Here is a 15,697-nt window from a genome sequence, read left to right on the forward strand (position 1 = left end):
AGGGTTTCACCCAGCTTCTCTGCTCGAACCCCTAATTAAATACAATAGGGTTTCACCCAGCTTCTCTGCTCGAACCCATAATTAAATACAATAGGGTCTCACCCAGCTTCTCTGCTCGACCCCTAATTAAATACAATAGGGTTTCACCCAGCTTCTCTGCTCGAACCCATAATTAAATACAATAGGGTTTCACCCAGCTTCTCTGCTCAAACCCTAAATTAAATACAATAGGGTTTCACCCAGCTTCTCTGCTCGAACCCCTAATTAAATACAATAGGGTTTCACCCAGCTTCTCTGCTCGAACCCCTAATTAAATACAATAGGGTCTCACCCAGCTTCTCTGCTTGAACCCATAATTACATTTCTGTAATGGACATGAATGGCGTAACTGGTTGGATGATATATTTTGAATCCATTTCAACCAGCTGGGTAGCTGATCAGTTCCAAGAGACCCTATCTTCCTCTTAATCATCATATTCACATTGAATTCATTTTGACATTTGTAAAAGTAGTTTAACATGAAGATTGGTACGGTTAAATTTTTTTGCTTATTGGGTTGAAATGAAATGATACCAGATGACTTTAGAAAAAAAATTGCCGTTGACTGATCAGATCAAATGATAACGGATCAGACCGAATGATAACGGATCAGACCGAATGATAACGGATCAGATCAAATGATAATGGATCAGATCGAATGATAACGGATCAGATCGAATGATGACGAATCAGATCAAATGATAAAGGATCAGATCGAATGATAACGGATCAGATCGAATGATAACGGATCAGATCAAATGATAATGGATCAGATCGAATGATAACGGATCAGATCAAATGATAACGGATCAGACAGAATGATAACGGATCAGATAAAATGATGGCGGATCAGATCAAATGATAACGGATCAGATGAAATGATGACGGATCAGATCGAACGATGACGAATCAGATCAAATGATAACGGATCAGATAAAATGATGACGGATCAGATCGAATGATAAAGGATCAGATGAAATGATGACGGATCAGATCGAACGATGACGAATCAGATCAAATGATAACGGATCAGATCGAATGATAACGGATCAGATCGAATGATGACGAAAAGAGCGTTGTGTTGAACACTGTTACGATGTTCAACAGTGAGAATCACAGAATGGTGAACTTACTAAATGACCTCGAGTTGACTGTGTGATTGACTTCCTCTTAAGGAATCATCGTGTTCACATTGCATTTCATTTTGACGTTACCTTTCTACGTAGATGCTGTTGTTGGTACCAAGACTATACAGGCTGTTGAGGATCCTATAACAGGCCACCTGGACATCATCCACTGTGAAGACAACAAGGGAAGTCTCCTTACACAGAGGAACTACAGTATGACCTTCACAGGACGGTGTCCTTACACAGAGGACCTACAGTATGAACTTTACAGGACGGTGTCCTTACACAGAGGACCTACAGTATGACCTTTACAGGACGGTGTCCTTACACAGAGGACCTACAGTATGACCTTTACAGGACGGTGTCCTTACACAGAGGACCTACAGTACAGACCTAATGAGGGCTTGTCTTTTGTGAGATACATGGATGGCCTTTTTAATTAACAATGCCTAATGAGGACTGGTCTCGTGAGATACAGGGATAGCCTTTTTAATTAACAATGCCTAATGAGGCCTTGTCTTGTGTGAGATACAGGGATGGCCTTTTCATTTAACAATGCCTAATGAGGACTGGTCTTGTGAGATACAGGGATGGCCTATTTAATTAACAATGACTAAAGAGGATTGGTCTCGTGAGATACAGGGATGGCCTTTTTAATTAACAATGCCTAATGAGGGCTTGTCTCATGTTTGAGCAACAGGTAAGTGCAGTTTCATCATTGGCCAATCGGTGGTGCTACAAGCTCTCATCAGGCTTTGGTGGAATTGCCCCTATATCAGGTTTTGTTCAGCAAAAAAACAAATGATCCAAATGTGAATTGATCTACTGGTATGCATACATATGAGGTCTTCCCCAAAGAGGTTCTGCCCGATGTGTTCGAACAGGGAGGAGAGGACAGGGAGCAGGGCTACGCTGGTGTAGTTAATGATCTGGGTGACTCCTTTGGGCTGGGAGTGACTGTGAGTGAACTGGCCCTGTTTCAGGTTCTCTAAAGTCTTCTCTAAGTCCTCTGCTGCGTTGTCGAAGAACGCCCTCAACGCCGCCTTCACCGTCTCCAGACCCGTCTTCATCACCGTCCTGGAGAACAGACACGGATTATATTACGATCAGTTGGTAGAGAACGGCACTGGTACCGCCAGGATTGTGGGTTCGAATCCCGGGGCCACCCATAGTTAAAATGTATACACACACACACACACACACACACACGAGGTGGTTCAGGATAAAATCGTCTGCTTAATGGCACAGATTATTATGAATGGAGATACCAAAGCAACCATTAACTCACAATCACACCAAGCTTTCTCAAATGCACAGGTTGTGGGGATGCAGACAACATGTTGAGAGATGGCTGGATTCTAAATCCAGAGGGTAATGGTGAAACTACATGTTGAGAGATGGCTGGATTCTAAACCCAGAGGGTAATGGTGAAACAACATGTTGAGAGATGGCTGGATTCTCACAGTATCGGGGCTGGATTCTAAACCCAGAGGGTAATGGTGAAACAACATATTGAGAGATGGCTGGATTCTAAACCCAGAGGGTAATGGTGAAACAACATGTTGAGAGATGGCTGGATTCTAAACCCAGAGGGTAATGGTGAAACAACATGTTAAGAGATGGCTGGATTCTAAATCCAGAGGGTAATGGTGCAACAACATGTTGAGAGATGGCTGGATTCTAAATCAGGTGGGTAATGGTGCAACAACATGTTGAGAGATGGCTGGATTCTAAACCCAGAGGGTAATGGTGAAACAACATGTTGAGAAAAACAACTTTTACCACATCATGACATCAGCTAATGGGGATCCAAACACACTCAATATGACTTCTATATGAATAGGGTTCATGTTGTCACTCACCTGGCGTCCAGTGTCTGGCCCAGTATGTGAAGACAGTTGACTATGGAGGTAGCATGGCTTCCTGTGTGGAGACATGAGGCAGTGTTACAGCATGAGTAGTCCTGTAGCACCACGGCATATAGACGAGCTGAGACAAGCATGGATACGGAACCACAGCATATAGACGAGCTGAGAAAAGCATGGATACGGAACCACAGCATATAGACGAGCTGAGGCAAGCATGGATACGGAACCACAGAGTCCAGTGTAGAGCTGAGACATGCATGGATACAGAACCACAGAGTCCAGTGTAGAGCTGAGACATGCATGGATACAGAACCACAGAGTCCAGTGTAGAGCTGAGACATGCATGGATACAGAACCACAGGGTCCAGTGTAGAGCTGAGACATGCATGGATACAGAACCACAGAGTCCAGTGTAGAGCTGAGACAGAACCACAGAGTCCAGTGTAGAGCTGAGACAGAACCACAGAGTCCAGTGTACTGATACTACTGAAGACCACACTCATGTAGGTTTAGATGGACAGATCACACACTTCCAATATAAAACACCAGTAACCTAGACCTAAGGCAGGGCTTTTCAAACCGGGGGACACCCCCCCCCCCCCCCCCCCAACAGATCCATGTATTTACAAAGTGAAACGTTTGGGGGGGGGGGGGGTCCTCGAGAAGCAGTTTGAAAAGGTAATGACATAGCAAGGGGGGAAGTGTTGATGTGTTTACCAATTCAGAAAAGTTTTCTAACACCAGGTTAGTTTGAATTGTTTCATTTATTTGACCAAATGAATGTCTATGAGTGAGCATTTAAAGAGGAAATAAATCACTGAAATAGGTGATAACAGCTTTACTCAGCGTGTTATTAAATGGATTGGGGCTTTCAAACATGACAAACAGCACAGGAACTACACTTTACTCCCATGCATAGCCAGAGCATTCTGTCTAATCGGCTTAGAAAACGTTGCATGCTTCACAGGCATCTGCAGTATTTTAAGTGCCTATAGAGAGGAGCTGGGGACAGGGGTAGGAGCTGGGGACAGGGGTAGGAGCTGGGGACAGGGGTAGGAGATGGGGCCAGGGGTAGGGGACAGGGGTAGGAGCTGGAAACAGGGGGAGGAGCTGGGAACAGGGGGAGGAGCTGGGGGTCAGGGGGAGGAGCTGGAAACAGGGGTAGGGGGCAGGGGTAGGAGCTGGAACCAGGGGTAGGAGCTGGGGGTCAGGGGTAGGAGATGGGGGTCAGGGGTAGGAGCTGGGGCCAGGGGTAGGAGCTGGGACCAGGGGTAGGAGCTGGAAACAGGGGTAGGGGGCAGGGGTAGGAGCTGGGGGTCAGGGGTAGGAGCTGGGGCCAGGGGTAGGGGGTGGGGGTAGGAGCTGGGACCAGGGGTAGGAGCTGGAAACAGGGGTAGGGGGCAGGGGTAGGAGCTGGAACCAGGGGTAGGAGCTGGGGGTCAGGGGTAGGAGCTGGGGCCAGGGGTAGGGGGCAGGGGTAGGAGCTGGGGGTCAGGGGTAGGAGCTGGGACCAGGGGTAGGGGGCAGGGGTAGGTGCTGGGACCAGGGGTAGGGGCTGGAAACAGGGGTAGGAGCTGGGACCAGGGGTAGGAGCTGGGGCCAGGGGTAGGGGGCAGGAGCTGGGACCAGGGGTAGGAGCTGGAAACAGGGGTAGGGGGCAGGGGTAGGAGCTGGGGGTCAGGGGTAGGAGCTGGGACCAGGGGAAGGAGCTGGGACAAGAGGTAGGAGCTGGGACCTGGGGTAGGAGCTGGGGCCAGGGGTAGGAGGTGGGGCCAAGGGTAGGAGCTGGGGCCAGGGGTAGGATCTGGGGCCAGGGGTAGGAGCTGGGCCCAAGAGCTGGAGCTGGAACCAGCGGTAGGAGCTGGGACCAGGGGTAGGAGCTGGGACCAGGGGTAGGCGCTGGGACCAGGGGTAGGAGCTGGGGCCAGGGGTAGGAGCTGGGACCAAGAGCTGGAGCTGAGACCAAGAGCTGGAGCTGGGACCAAGAGCTGGAGCTGGGACCAAGGGGTAGGAGCTGGGCCCAGGGGTAGGAGCTGGGACCAGTTGTAGGTGCTGGGACCAGGGGTAGGAGCTGGGACCTGGGGTAGGAGCTGGGACCTTGGGTAGGAGATGGGACCAAGAGCTGGAGCTGGGACCAAGAGCTGGAGCTGGGGATCAGGGGTAGGAGCTGGGACCAAGAGCTGGAGCTGGGACCAGGGGTAGGAGATGGCACCAGGGGCTGGAGCTGGGGATCAGGGGTAGGAGCTGGGACCAAGAGCTGGAGCTGGGACCAGGGGTAGGAGCTGGCACCAGGGGTAATATTTGGAACCAGGGGTAGGAGCTGGGGCCATGGGTAGGAGCTTGGGCCAGGGGTAGGAGCTGGGACCAGGGGTAGGAGCTGGGACCAGGGTTAGGAGCTGGGACCAGGGGTAGGAGATGGGACCAGGGTTAGGAGCTGGGACCAAGACCTGGGACCAGGGGTAGGAGCTGGGGCCAAGGAAAGGAGCTGGAACCAGGGGTAGGAGCTGGGGCCAGGGGTAGGAGCTGAAACCAGGGGTAGGAGTCGGGAGTCAGGGGTAGGAGCTGGGACCAGGGGAAGGAGCCGGAACCAGGGGTAGGAGCTGGGGCCAGGGGTAGGTCTGGGGACAGGGGAAGGAGCTGAGCCCAAGAGCTGGAGCTGGCTAGGGGTAGGAGCTGGGACCAGGGGTAGGAGCTGAGACTAAGAGCTGGGACCAAGACCTGGAGCTGGGACCAAGAGCTGGAGCTGGGACCAAGGGGTAGGAGCTGGGCCCAAGGGGTAGGAGCTGGGCCCAAGGGTAGGAGCTGGGACCAGGGGTAGGCGCTGGGGGTCAGGGGTAGGAGCTGGGGACCAGGGGTAGGAGCTGGGGTCCAGGGGTAGGAGCTGGGACCAGGGGTAGGAGCTGGGACCTGGGGTAGGATCTGGAACCAAGAGCTGGAGCTGGGACCTGGGGTAGGAGCTGGCACCATGGGTAAGATCTGGAACCAGGGGTAGGAGCTGGGGCCATGGGTAGGAGCTGGGGCCAGGGGTAGGCTCTGGGACCAGGGGTAGGAGCTGGGACCAGGGGTAGGAGCTGGGACCAGGGATAGGAGCTGGGACCATGGTTAGGAGCTGGGACCAGGGGTAGGAGCTGGAACCAGGGGTAGGAGCTGGGACCAGGGGTAGGAGCTGGGGCCAAGGGTAGGAGCTGGGTCTAGGGTTAGGAGCTGGGGTTCAGGGGTAGGAGCTGGAACCAGGGGTAAGAGCTGGGACCAAGAGCTGGGACCAGGGGTAGGAGCTGGGACCAGGGGTAAGATCTGGAATCAGGGGTTGGAGCTGGGTCCATGGGTAGGGGCTGGGGCCAGGGGTAGGAGCTGGGGCCAGGGGTAGGAGCTGGGACCAGGGGTAGGAGCTGGGACCAGGGTTAGGAGCTGGGACCAGGGGTAGGAGATGGGACCAGGGTTAGGAGCTGGGGCCAAGACCTGGGACCAGGGGTAGGAGCTGGGGCCAAGGAAAGGAGCTGGAACCAGGGGTAGGAGCTGGGGCCAGGGGTAGGAGCTGGGGATCAGGGGTAGGAGCTGGGACCAAGAGCTGGAGCTGGGACCAGGGGTAGGAGCTGGCACCAGGGGTAAGATTTGGAACCAGGGGTAGGAGCTGGGGCCATGGGTAGGAGCTTGGGCCAGGGGTAGGAGCTGGGACCAGGGGTAGGAGCTGGGACCAGGGTTAGGAGCTGGGACCAGGGGTAGGAGATGGGACCAGGGTTAGGAGCTGGGACCAAGACCTGGGACCAGGGGTAGGAGCTGGGGCCAAGGAAAGGAGCTGGAACCAGGGGTAGGAGCTGGGGCCAGGGGTAGGCTCTGGGACCAGGGGTAGGAGCTGGGACCAAGGGGTAGGAGCTGGGACCAGGGATAGGAGCTGGGACCATGGTTAGGAGCTGGGACCAGGGGTAGGAGCTGGAACCAGGGGTAGGAGCTGGGACCAGGGTTAGGAGCTGGGACCAGGGGTAGGAGCTGGGTCTAGGGTTAGGAGCTGGGGTTCAGGGGTAGGAGCTGGAACCAGGGGTAAGAGCTGGGACCAAGAGCTGGGACCAGGGGTAGGAGCTGGGACCAGGGGTAAGATCTGGAATCAGGGGTTGGAGCTGGGTCCATGGGTAGGGGCTGGGGCCAGGGGTAGGAGCTGGGGCCAGGGGTAGGAGCTGGGACCAGGGGTAGGAGCTGGGACCAGGGTTAGGAGCTGGGACCAGGGGTAGGAGATGGGACCAGGGTTAGGAGCTGGGACCAAGACCTGGGACCAGGGGTAGGAGCTGGGGCCAAGGAAAGGAGCTGGAACCAGGGGTAGGAGCTGGGGCCAGGGGTAGGAGCTGAAACCAGGGGTAGGAGTCGGGAGTCAGGGGTAGGAGCTGGGACCAGGGGAAGGAGCCGGAACCAGGGGTAGGAGCTGGGGCCAGGGGTAGGTCTGGGGACAGGGGAAGGAGCTGAGCCCAAGAGCTGGAGCTGGCTAGGGGTAGGAGCTGGGACCAGGGGTAGGAGCTGAGACTAAGAGCTGGGACCAAGACCTGGAGCTGGGACCAAGAGCTGGAGCTGGGACCAAGGGGTAGGAGCTGGGCCCAAGGGGTAGGAGCTGGGCCCAAGGGGTAGGAGCTGGGCCCAGGGGTAGGAGCTGGGACCAGGGGTAGGCGCTGGGGGTCAGGGGTAGGAGCTGGGGACCAGGGGTAGGAGCTGGGGTCCAGGGGTAGGAGCTGGGACCAGGGGTAGGAGCTGGGACCTGGGGTAGGATCTGGAACCAAGAGCTGGAGCTGGGACCTGGGGTAGGAGCTGGCACCATGGGTAAGATCTGGAACCAGGGGTAGGAGCTGGGGCCATGGGTAGGAGCTGGGGCCAGGGGTAGGCTCTGGGACCAGGGGTAGGAGCTGGGACCAGGGATAGGAGCTGGGACAATGGTTAGGAGCTGGGACCAGGGGTAGGAGCTGGAACCAGGGGTAGGAGCTGGGACCAGGGGTAGGAGCTGGGGCCAAGGGTAGGAGCTGGGTCTAGGGTTAGGAGCTGGGGGTCAGGGGTAGGAGCTGGAACCAGGGGTAAGAGCTGGGACCAAGAGCTGGGACCAGGGGTAGGAGCTGGGACCAGGGGTAAGATCTGGAATCAGGGGTTGGAGCTGGGTCCATGGGTAGGAGCTGGGGCCAGGGGTAGGAGCTGGGGCCAGGGGTAGGAGCTGGGGCCAGGGGTAGGAGCTGGGGCCAGGGTTAGGAGCTGGGAACAGGGTTAGGAGCTGGGGGTCAGGGATAGGAGCTGAAACCAGGGTTAGGAGCTGGGACCAGGGGTAGGTGCTGGGGCCAGGGGTAGGAGCTGGAACCAGGGGTAGGAGCTGGGACCAGGGGTAGGGAACCAGGGATAGGAGCTGGGACAAGGGGTAGGAGCTGGGAACAGGGGTAGGAGCTGGGAACAGGGTTTGGGGTATTAGACCCAGCATTAAACTATAGGGGGTGTTCCAAATGGCACCCTTTATAGTGCATAGGGATTTGGTCAAAAGTAGTGCACTACATAGGGAATAGGGAGTCATTTGGGAAACATCCCAAATGTCCACACTATCCTTAGAAGCACACTTTTCACAGCCTTCTTACCAAACAATGATATCCTGTGTCTGACAAGAAGTCCCAGTTTGCAGAACAGACTAAAGAGAAGATGAAGAAAATGTAAGAGGAAAGAGAGGAAACAAAGACAAGATAATCAAGTGACGCAACTTGAAGAAGAATAGTCTGCTTTATAAGAGCGAGTGATGTCTGAATCACTCAGATTTACACATCTACAGAGCTACAGTCCAGGGTTTCAAAACAACAGTGTCAGGACTAGAGCTACAGTCCAGGGTTTCAAAGCAACACTGTGTCAGGACTAGAGCTACAGTCCAGGGTTTCAAAACAACAGTGTCAGGACTAGAGCTACAGTCCAGGGTTTCAAAGCAACACTGTGTCAGGACTAGAGCTACAGTCCAGGGTTTCAAAACAACAGTGTCAGGACTAGAGCTACAGTCTAGTGTTTCAAAGCAACACTGTGTCAGGACTAGAGCTACAGTCCAGGGTTTCAAAACAACACTGTGCTCCTGGCACCCCCAAAGGGGGAACTAGCTTCCCCCTAAAACTAAGACAACAGAGTCCCCTGCCCATCTTCTGAAAACATCTGAAACCCGACCTCGTCAAAGAGCACGTTAAACAATCCCACAGCACCAATCCCATTCCATGTATTAATATTGTACTACAGAGACTGAAGCAATGCATTGGACATGCGAATCTATGTATAATCTCTCACCTTGTCACCATCTCCTTCTCCTTATTAGAGGCGTGGCCCCCGCTGCTGATTGGTCGGATGGCCGTGGACAGGAAGTAGAGGCGGTGATTCTTGAAGTACTGGTCGACCAATGGCAGGACCACCTAAGGGAGCCCAGGGTTCCCATTAGTCTCACGGGTCAGAAATAGTTCATCAGGTGAACGTGAAAGACTCTAGCTTCTCAGAGAGACGAAGGTCATCTCCTGTCCGGTAACCAGTCTGTGTTGCTTCTCTTCGCTAACCTCTCATCATTACAATAACAAGGGAGGTTAGCATACCTCCAAGAAATGCTAACATCTCATCATTACAATAACAATGGAGGTTAGCATACCTCCAAGACATGCTAACCTCTCATCATTACAATAGCAGGGGAGGTTAGCATACCCCCAAGACATGCTAACCTCTCATCATTACAATAACAAGGGAGGTTAGCATACCTCCAAGACATGCTAACCTCTCATCATTATAATAACAGGGGAGGTTAGCATACCTCCAAGACATGCTAACCTCTCACCATTACAATAACAAGGGAGGTTAGCATACCTCCAAGACATGCTAACCTCTCATCATTATAATAACAGGGGAGGTTAGCATACCTCCAAGACATGCTAACCTCTCATCATTACAATAACAGGGGAGGTTAGCATACCTCCAAGACATGTTAACCTCTCATCATTACAATAACAGGGGAGGTTAGCATACCCCCAAGACATGCTAACCTCTCGTCATTACAATAACAAGCGAGGTTAGCATACCTCCAAGACATGCTAACCCCTCACCATTACAATAACAAGCGAGGTTAGCATGCCCCCAAGACATGCTAACCTCTCAACATTACAATAACAGAGGATATGGCATTTTGGGGAGGTATGATATTTAAGCCTCTGTCACTTTCTCACCTGATATGGAAATTAAAGCTGACAGGCTGCACTTTAACCTCATAGTAATTGTATCATTTCGAGTCCAAAGTGCTGGAGTACGGAGCCCAAACAACCCAACATGTGTCACTTACGCTACTGCTACTCTCTGTTCATCATATATGCATAGTCACTTTAACCATATCTACATGTACATACTACCTCAATCTGCCTGACTTACCAGTGTCTGTATGTAGCCTCTCTACTGTATACAGCCTCTCTACTGTATATAGCCTCTACTGTATATAGCCTCTACTGTATATAGCCTCTCTACTGTATATAGCCTCTACTGTATATAGCCTCTCTACTGTATATAGCCTCTCTACTGTATATAGCCTCTCTACTGTATATTACCTCTCTACTGTATATAGCCTCTCTACTGTATATATCCTCTACTGTATATAGCCTCGCTACTGTATATAGCCTCTACTGTATATAGTCACTACGGTATATAGCCTCTACTGTATATAGCCTCTACTGTTATAGCCTCTCTACTGTATATAGCCTCTACTGTATATAGTCACTACTGTATATAGCCTCTACTGTATATAGTCACTACTGTATATAGCCTCTACTGTATATAGCCTCTACTGTTATAGCCCCTCTACTGTATGTAGCCTCTCTACTGTATATAGCCTGTCTACTGTATATAGCCTCTCTACTGTATATAGCCTCTCTACTGTATACAGCCTCTCTACTGTATATAGCCTCTACTGTATATAGCCTCTACTGTATATAGCCTCTCTACTGTATATAGCCTCTACTGTATATAGCCTCTCTACTGTATATAGCCTCTCTACTGTATATAGCCCCTCTACTGTATATAACCTCTCTACTGTATATAGCCTCTCTACTGTATATAGCCTCTACTGTATATAGCCTCTACTGTATATAGCCTCTCTACTGTATGTAGCCTCTCTACTGTATATAGCCTATCTACTGTATATAACCCCTCTACTGTATATAGCCTCTCTACTGTATATAGCCTCTCTACTGTATATAGCCTCTCTACTGTATATAACCCCTCTACTGTATATAGCCCCTCTACTGTATATAGCCTCTCTACTGTATGTAGCCTCTCTACTGTATATAACCCCTCTACTGTATATAGCCTCTCTACTGTATGTAGCCTCTCTACTGTATATAACCCCTCTACTGTATATAGCCTCTCTACTGTATATAGCCTCTCTACTGTATGTAGCCTCTCTACTGTATATAGCCTCTCTACTGTATATAGCCTCTCTACTGTATATAGCCTCTACTGTATATAGCCTCTACTGTATATAGCCTCTCTACTGTATATAGCCTCTCTACTGTATATAACCCCTCTACTGTATATAGCCTCTCTACTGTATGTAGCCCCTCTACTGTATATAGCCTCTCTACTGTATATAGCCTCTACTGTATATAGCCTCTCTACTGTATGTAGCCCCTCTACTGTATATAGCCTCTCTACTGTATATAGCCTCTACTGTATATAGCCTCTCTACTGTATATAGCCTCTCTACTGTGTATAGCCTCTCTACTGTGTATAGCCTCTCTACTGTATATAGCCTCTCTACTGTATATAGCCTCTCTACTGTATATAGCCTCTCTACTGTATGTAGCCTCTCTACTGTATATAGCCTCTCTAATGTATATAGCCTCTCTACTGTATATTGCCTCTCTACTGTATATAGCCTCTACTGTATATAGCCTCTACTGTATATAGTCTCTCTACTGTATGTAGCCCCTCTACTGTATATAGCCTCTCTACTGTATATAGCCTCTAATGTATATAGCCTCTCTACTGTATATAGCCTCTCTACTGTATATAGCCTCTCTACTGTATATAGCCTCTCTACTGTATGTAGCCCCTCTACTGTATATAGCCTCTCTACTGTATATAGCCTCTACTGTATATAGCCTCTCTACTGTATGTAGCCCCTCTACTGTATATAGCCTCTCTACTGTATATAGCCTCTACTGTATATAGCCTCTCTACTGTATATAGCCTCTCTACTGTGTATAGCCTCTCTACTGTGTATAGCCTCTCTACTGTATATAGCCTCTCTACTGTATATAGCCTCTCTACTGTATATAGCCTCTCTACTGTATATAGCCTCTACTGTATATAGCCTCTCTACTGTATATAGCCTCTCTACTGTATATAGCCTCTCTACTGTATATAGCCTCTCTACTGTATATAGCCTCTCTACTGTATATAGCCTCTCTACTGTATACAGCCTCTCTACTGTATATAGCCTCTACTGTATATAGCCTCTACTGTATATAGCCTCTCTACTGTATATAGCCTCTACTGTATATAGCCTCTCTACTGTATATAGCCTCTCTACTGTATATAGCCCCTCTACTGTATATAACCTCTCTACTGTATATAGCCTCTCTACTGTATATAGCCTCTACTGTATATAGCCTCTACTGTATATAGCCTCTCTACTGTATGTAGCCTCTCTACTGTATATAGCCTATCTACTGTATATAACCCCTCTACTGTATATAGCCTCTCTACTGTATATAGCCTCTCTACTGTATATAGCCTCTCTACTGTATATAACCCCTCTACTGTATATAGCCCCTCTACTGTATATAGCCTCTCTACTGTATGTAGCCTCTCTACTGTATATAACCCCTCTACTGTATATAGCCTCTCTACTGTATGTAGCCTCTCTACTGTATATAACCCCTCTACTGTATATAGCCTCTCTACTGTATATAGCCTCTCTACTGTATGTAGCCTCTCTACTGTATATAGCCTCTCTACTGTATATAGCCTCTCTACTGTATATAGCCTCTACTGTATATAGCCTCTACTGTATATAGCCTCTACTGTATGTAGCCCCTCTACTGTATATAACCTCTCTACTGTATATAGCCTCTACTGTATATAGCCTCTCTACTGTATATAGCCTCTCTACTGTATATAGCCTCTCTACTGTATGTAGCCCCTCTACTGTATATAGCCTCTCTACTGTATATAGCCTCTACTGTATATAGCCTCTCTACTGTATGTAGCCCCTCTACTGTATATAGCCTCTCTACTGTATATAGCCTCTACTGTATATAGCCTCTCTACTGTATATAGCCTCTCTACTGTGTATAGCCTCTCTACTGTGTATAGCCTCTCTACTGTATATAGCCTCTCTACTGTATATAGCCTCTCTACTGTATATAGCCTCTCTACTGTATATAGCCTCTCTACTGTATGTAGCCTCTCTACTGTATATAGCCTCTCTAATGTATATAGCCTCTCTACTGTATATTGCCTCTCTACTGTATATAGCCTCTACTGTATATAGCCTCTACTGTATATAGTCTCTCTACTGTATGTAGCCCCTCTACTGTATATAGCCTCTCTACTGTATATAGCCTCTAATGTATATAGCCTCTCTACTGTATATAGCCTCTCTACTGTATATAGCCTCTCTACTGTATATAGCCTCTCTACTGTATGTAGCCCCTCTACTGTATATAGCCTCTCTACTGTATATAGCCTCTACTGTATATAGCCTCTCTACTGTATGTAGCCCCTCTACTGTATATAGCCTCTCTACTGTATATAGCCTCTACTGTATATAGCCTCTCTACTGTGTATAGCCTCTCTACTGTGTATAGCCTCTCTACTGTATATAGCCTCTCTACTGTATATAGCCTCTCTACTGTATATAGCCTCTCTACTGTATATAGCCTCTCTACTGTATATAGCCTCTACTGTATATAGCCTCTCTACTGTATATAGCCTCTCTACTGTATATAGCCTCTCTACTGTATATAGCCTCTCTACTGTATATAGCCTGTCTACTGTATATAGCCTCTCTACTGTATACAGCCTCTCTACTGTATATAGCCTCTACTGTATATAACCCCTCTACTGTATATAGCCGCTCTACTGTATATAGCCTCTCTACTGTATATAGCCCCTCTACTGTATATAGCCTCTCTACTGTATATAGCCTCTACTGTATATAACCTCTCTACTGTATATAACCTCTCTACTGTATATAGCCTCTACTGTATATAACCTCTCTACTGTATATAACCTCTACTGTATATAACCTCTCTACTGTATATAGCCTCTCTACTGTATATAGCCTCTACTGTATATAACCTCTCTACTGTATATAACCTCTCTACTGTATATAGCTTCTCTACTGTATATAGCCTCTACTGTATATAACCTCTCTACTGTATATAGCCTCTCTACTGTATATAGCCTCTCTACTGTATATAGCCTCTCTACTGTATATAACCTCTCTACTGTATATAGCCTGTCTACTGTATATAGCCTCTCTACTGTATATAGCCTCTCTACTGTATATAGCCTCTCTACTGTATATAACCTCTCTACTGTATATAGCCTCTCTACTGTATATAGCCTCTCTACTGTATATAGCCTCTCTACTGTATATAGCCTCTCTACTGTGTATAGCCTCTCTACTGTATATAACCTCTCTACTGTATATAGCCTCTCTACTGTATATAGCCTCTCTACTGTATATAGCCTCTCTACTGTATATAGCCTCTACTGTATATAGCCTCTCTACTGTATATAACCTCTCTACTGTATATAACCTCTCTACTGTATATAGCCTCTCTACTGTATATAGCCCCTCTACTGTATATAGCCTCTCTACTGTATATAGCCTCTACTGTATATAGTCTCTCTACTGTATATAACCTCTCTACTGTATATAGTCTCTCTACTGTATATAGCCTCTCTACTGTATACAGCCTCTCTACTGTATATAGCCCCTCTACTGTATATAGCCTCTCTACTGTATATAGCCTCTCTACTGTATATAGCCTCTCTACTGTATATAGCCTCTCTACTGTATACAGCCTCTCTACTGTATATAGCCCCTCTACTGTATATAGCCTCTCTACTGTATATAGCCTCTCTACTGTATATAGCCTCTCTACTGTATATAGCCTCTCTACTGTATATAGCCCCTCTACTGTATATAGCCTCTCTACTGTATATAGCCTCTACTGTATATAGCCTCTCTACTGTATATAGCCTCTACTGTATATAGCCTCTCTACTGTATATAGCCTCTCTACTGTATATAGCCTCTCTACTGTATATAGCCTCTCTACTGTATATAGCCTCTACTGTATATAGCCTCTCTACTTTTATAGCCTGTCTTTTTACTGTTGTTTTATTTCTTTACTTACCTATTGTTCATCTAATACCATTTTTGCACTGTTGGTTAGAGCCTGTAAGCCTGTAATTCGCGTGACTAATAAACTAATAAACTGATTTGATTTGTCCCACTACGGTTGGAGCTCAGTATATTGGGTAAATGCTATTTGGTCTTCTGAGGTTGATGTTTGTGTGTTCGGTTGTTGAGGTGGTGGGACATGGTGGCAGGCCGGCGTCAATCTCACCTTTCCAAAAACTTCATCTGCTGCTCGTGAGGAACGCTCTCTCCTTCCGGTGGTGTCCCAACATC

The 15,697-nt window shown here is 48.6% G+C and overlaps 1 protein-coding gene across 1 annotated transcript in view; it reads right to left on the reverse strand.

Annotated features, from left to right (window-relative positions):
• The window catches only part of LOC109887079 (ryanodine receptor 2), a 307,522-nt gene that overhangs the window by 130,224 nt on the left and 161,601 nt on the right, over positions 1 to 15,697 (reverse strand). Inside the window, 7 exon segments of the mRNA XM_031820923.1 lie at positions 1,254 to 1,335; positions 2,005 to 2,243; positions 3,029 to 3,089; positions 8,629 to 8,678; positions 9,311 to 9,432; positions 15,438 to 15,447; positions 15,633 to 15,696. Coding sequence (XP_031676783.1) covers positions 1,254 to 1,335; positions 2,005 to 2,243; positions 3,029 to 3,089; positions 8,629 to 8,678; positions 9,311 to 9,432; positions 15,438 to 15,447; positions 15,633 to 15,696 — 628 coding nt within the window.

The sequence above is a fragment of the Oncorhynchus kisutch genome, unplaced genomic scaffold (assembly GCF_002021735.2).
Source record: "Oncorhynchus kisutch isolate 150728-3 unplaced genomic scaffold, Okis_V2 scaffold3741, whole genome shotgun sequence".
In the NCBI taxonomy this organism is placed as follows: domain Eukaryota; kingdom Metazoa; phylum Chordata; class Actinopteri; order Salmoniformes; family Salmonidae; genus Oncorhynchus; species Oncorhynchus kisutch.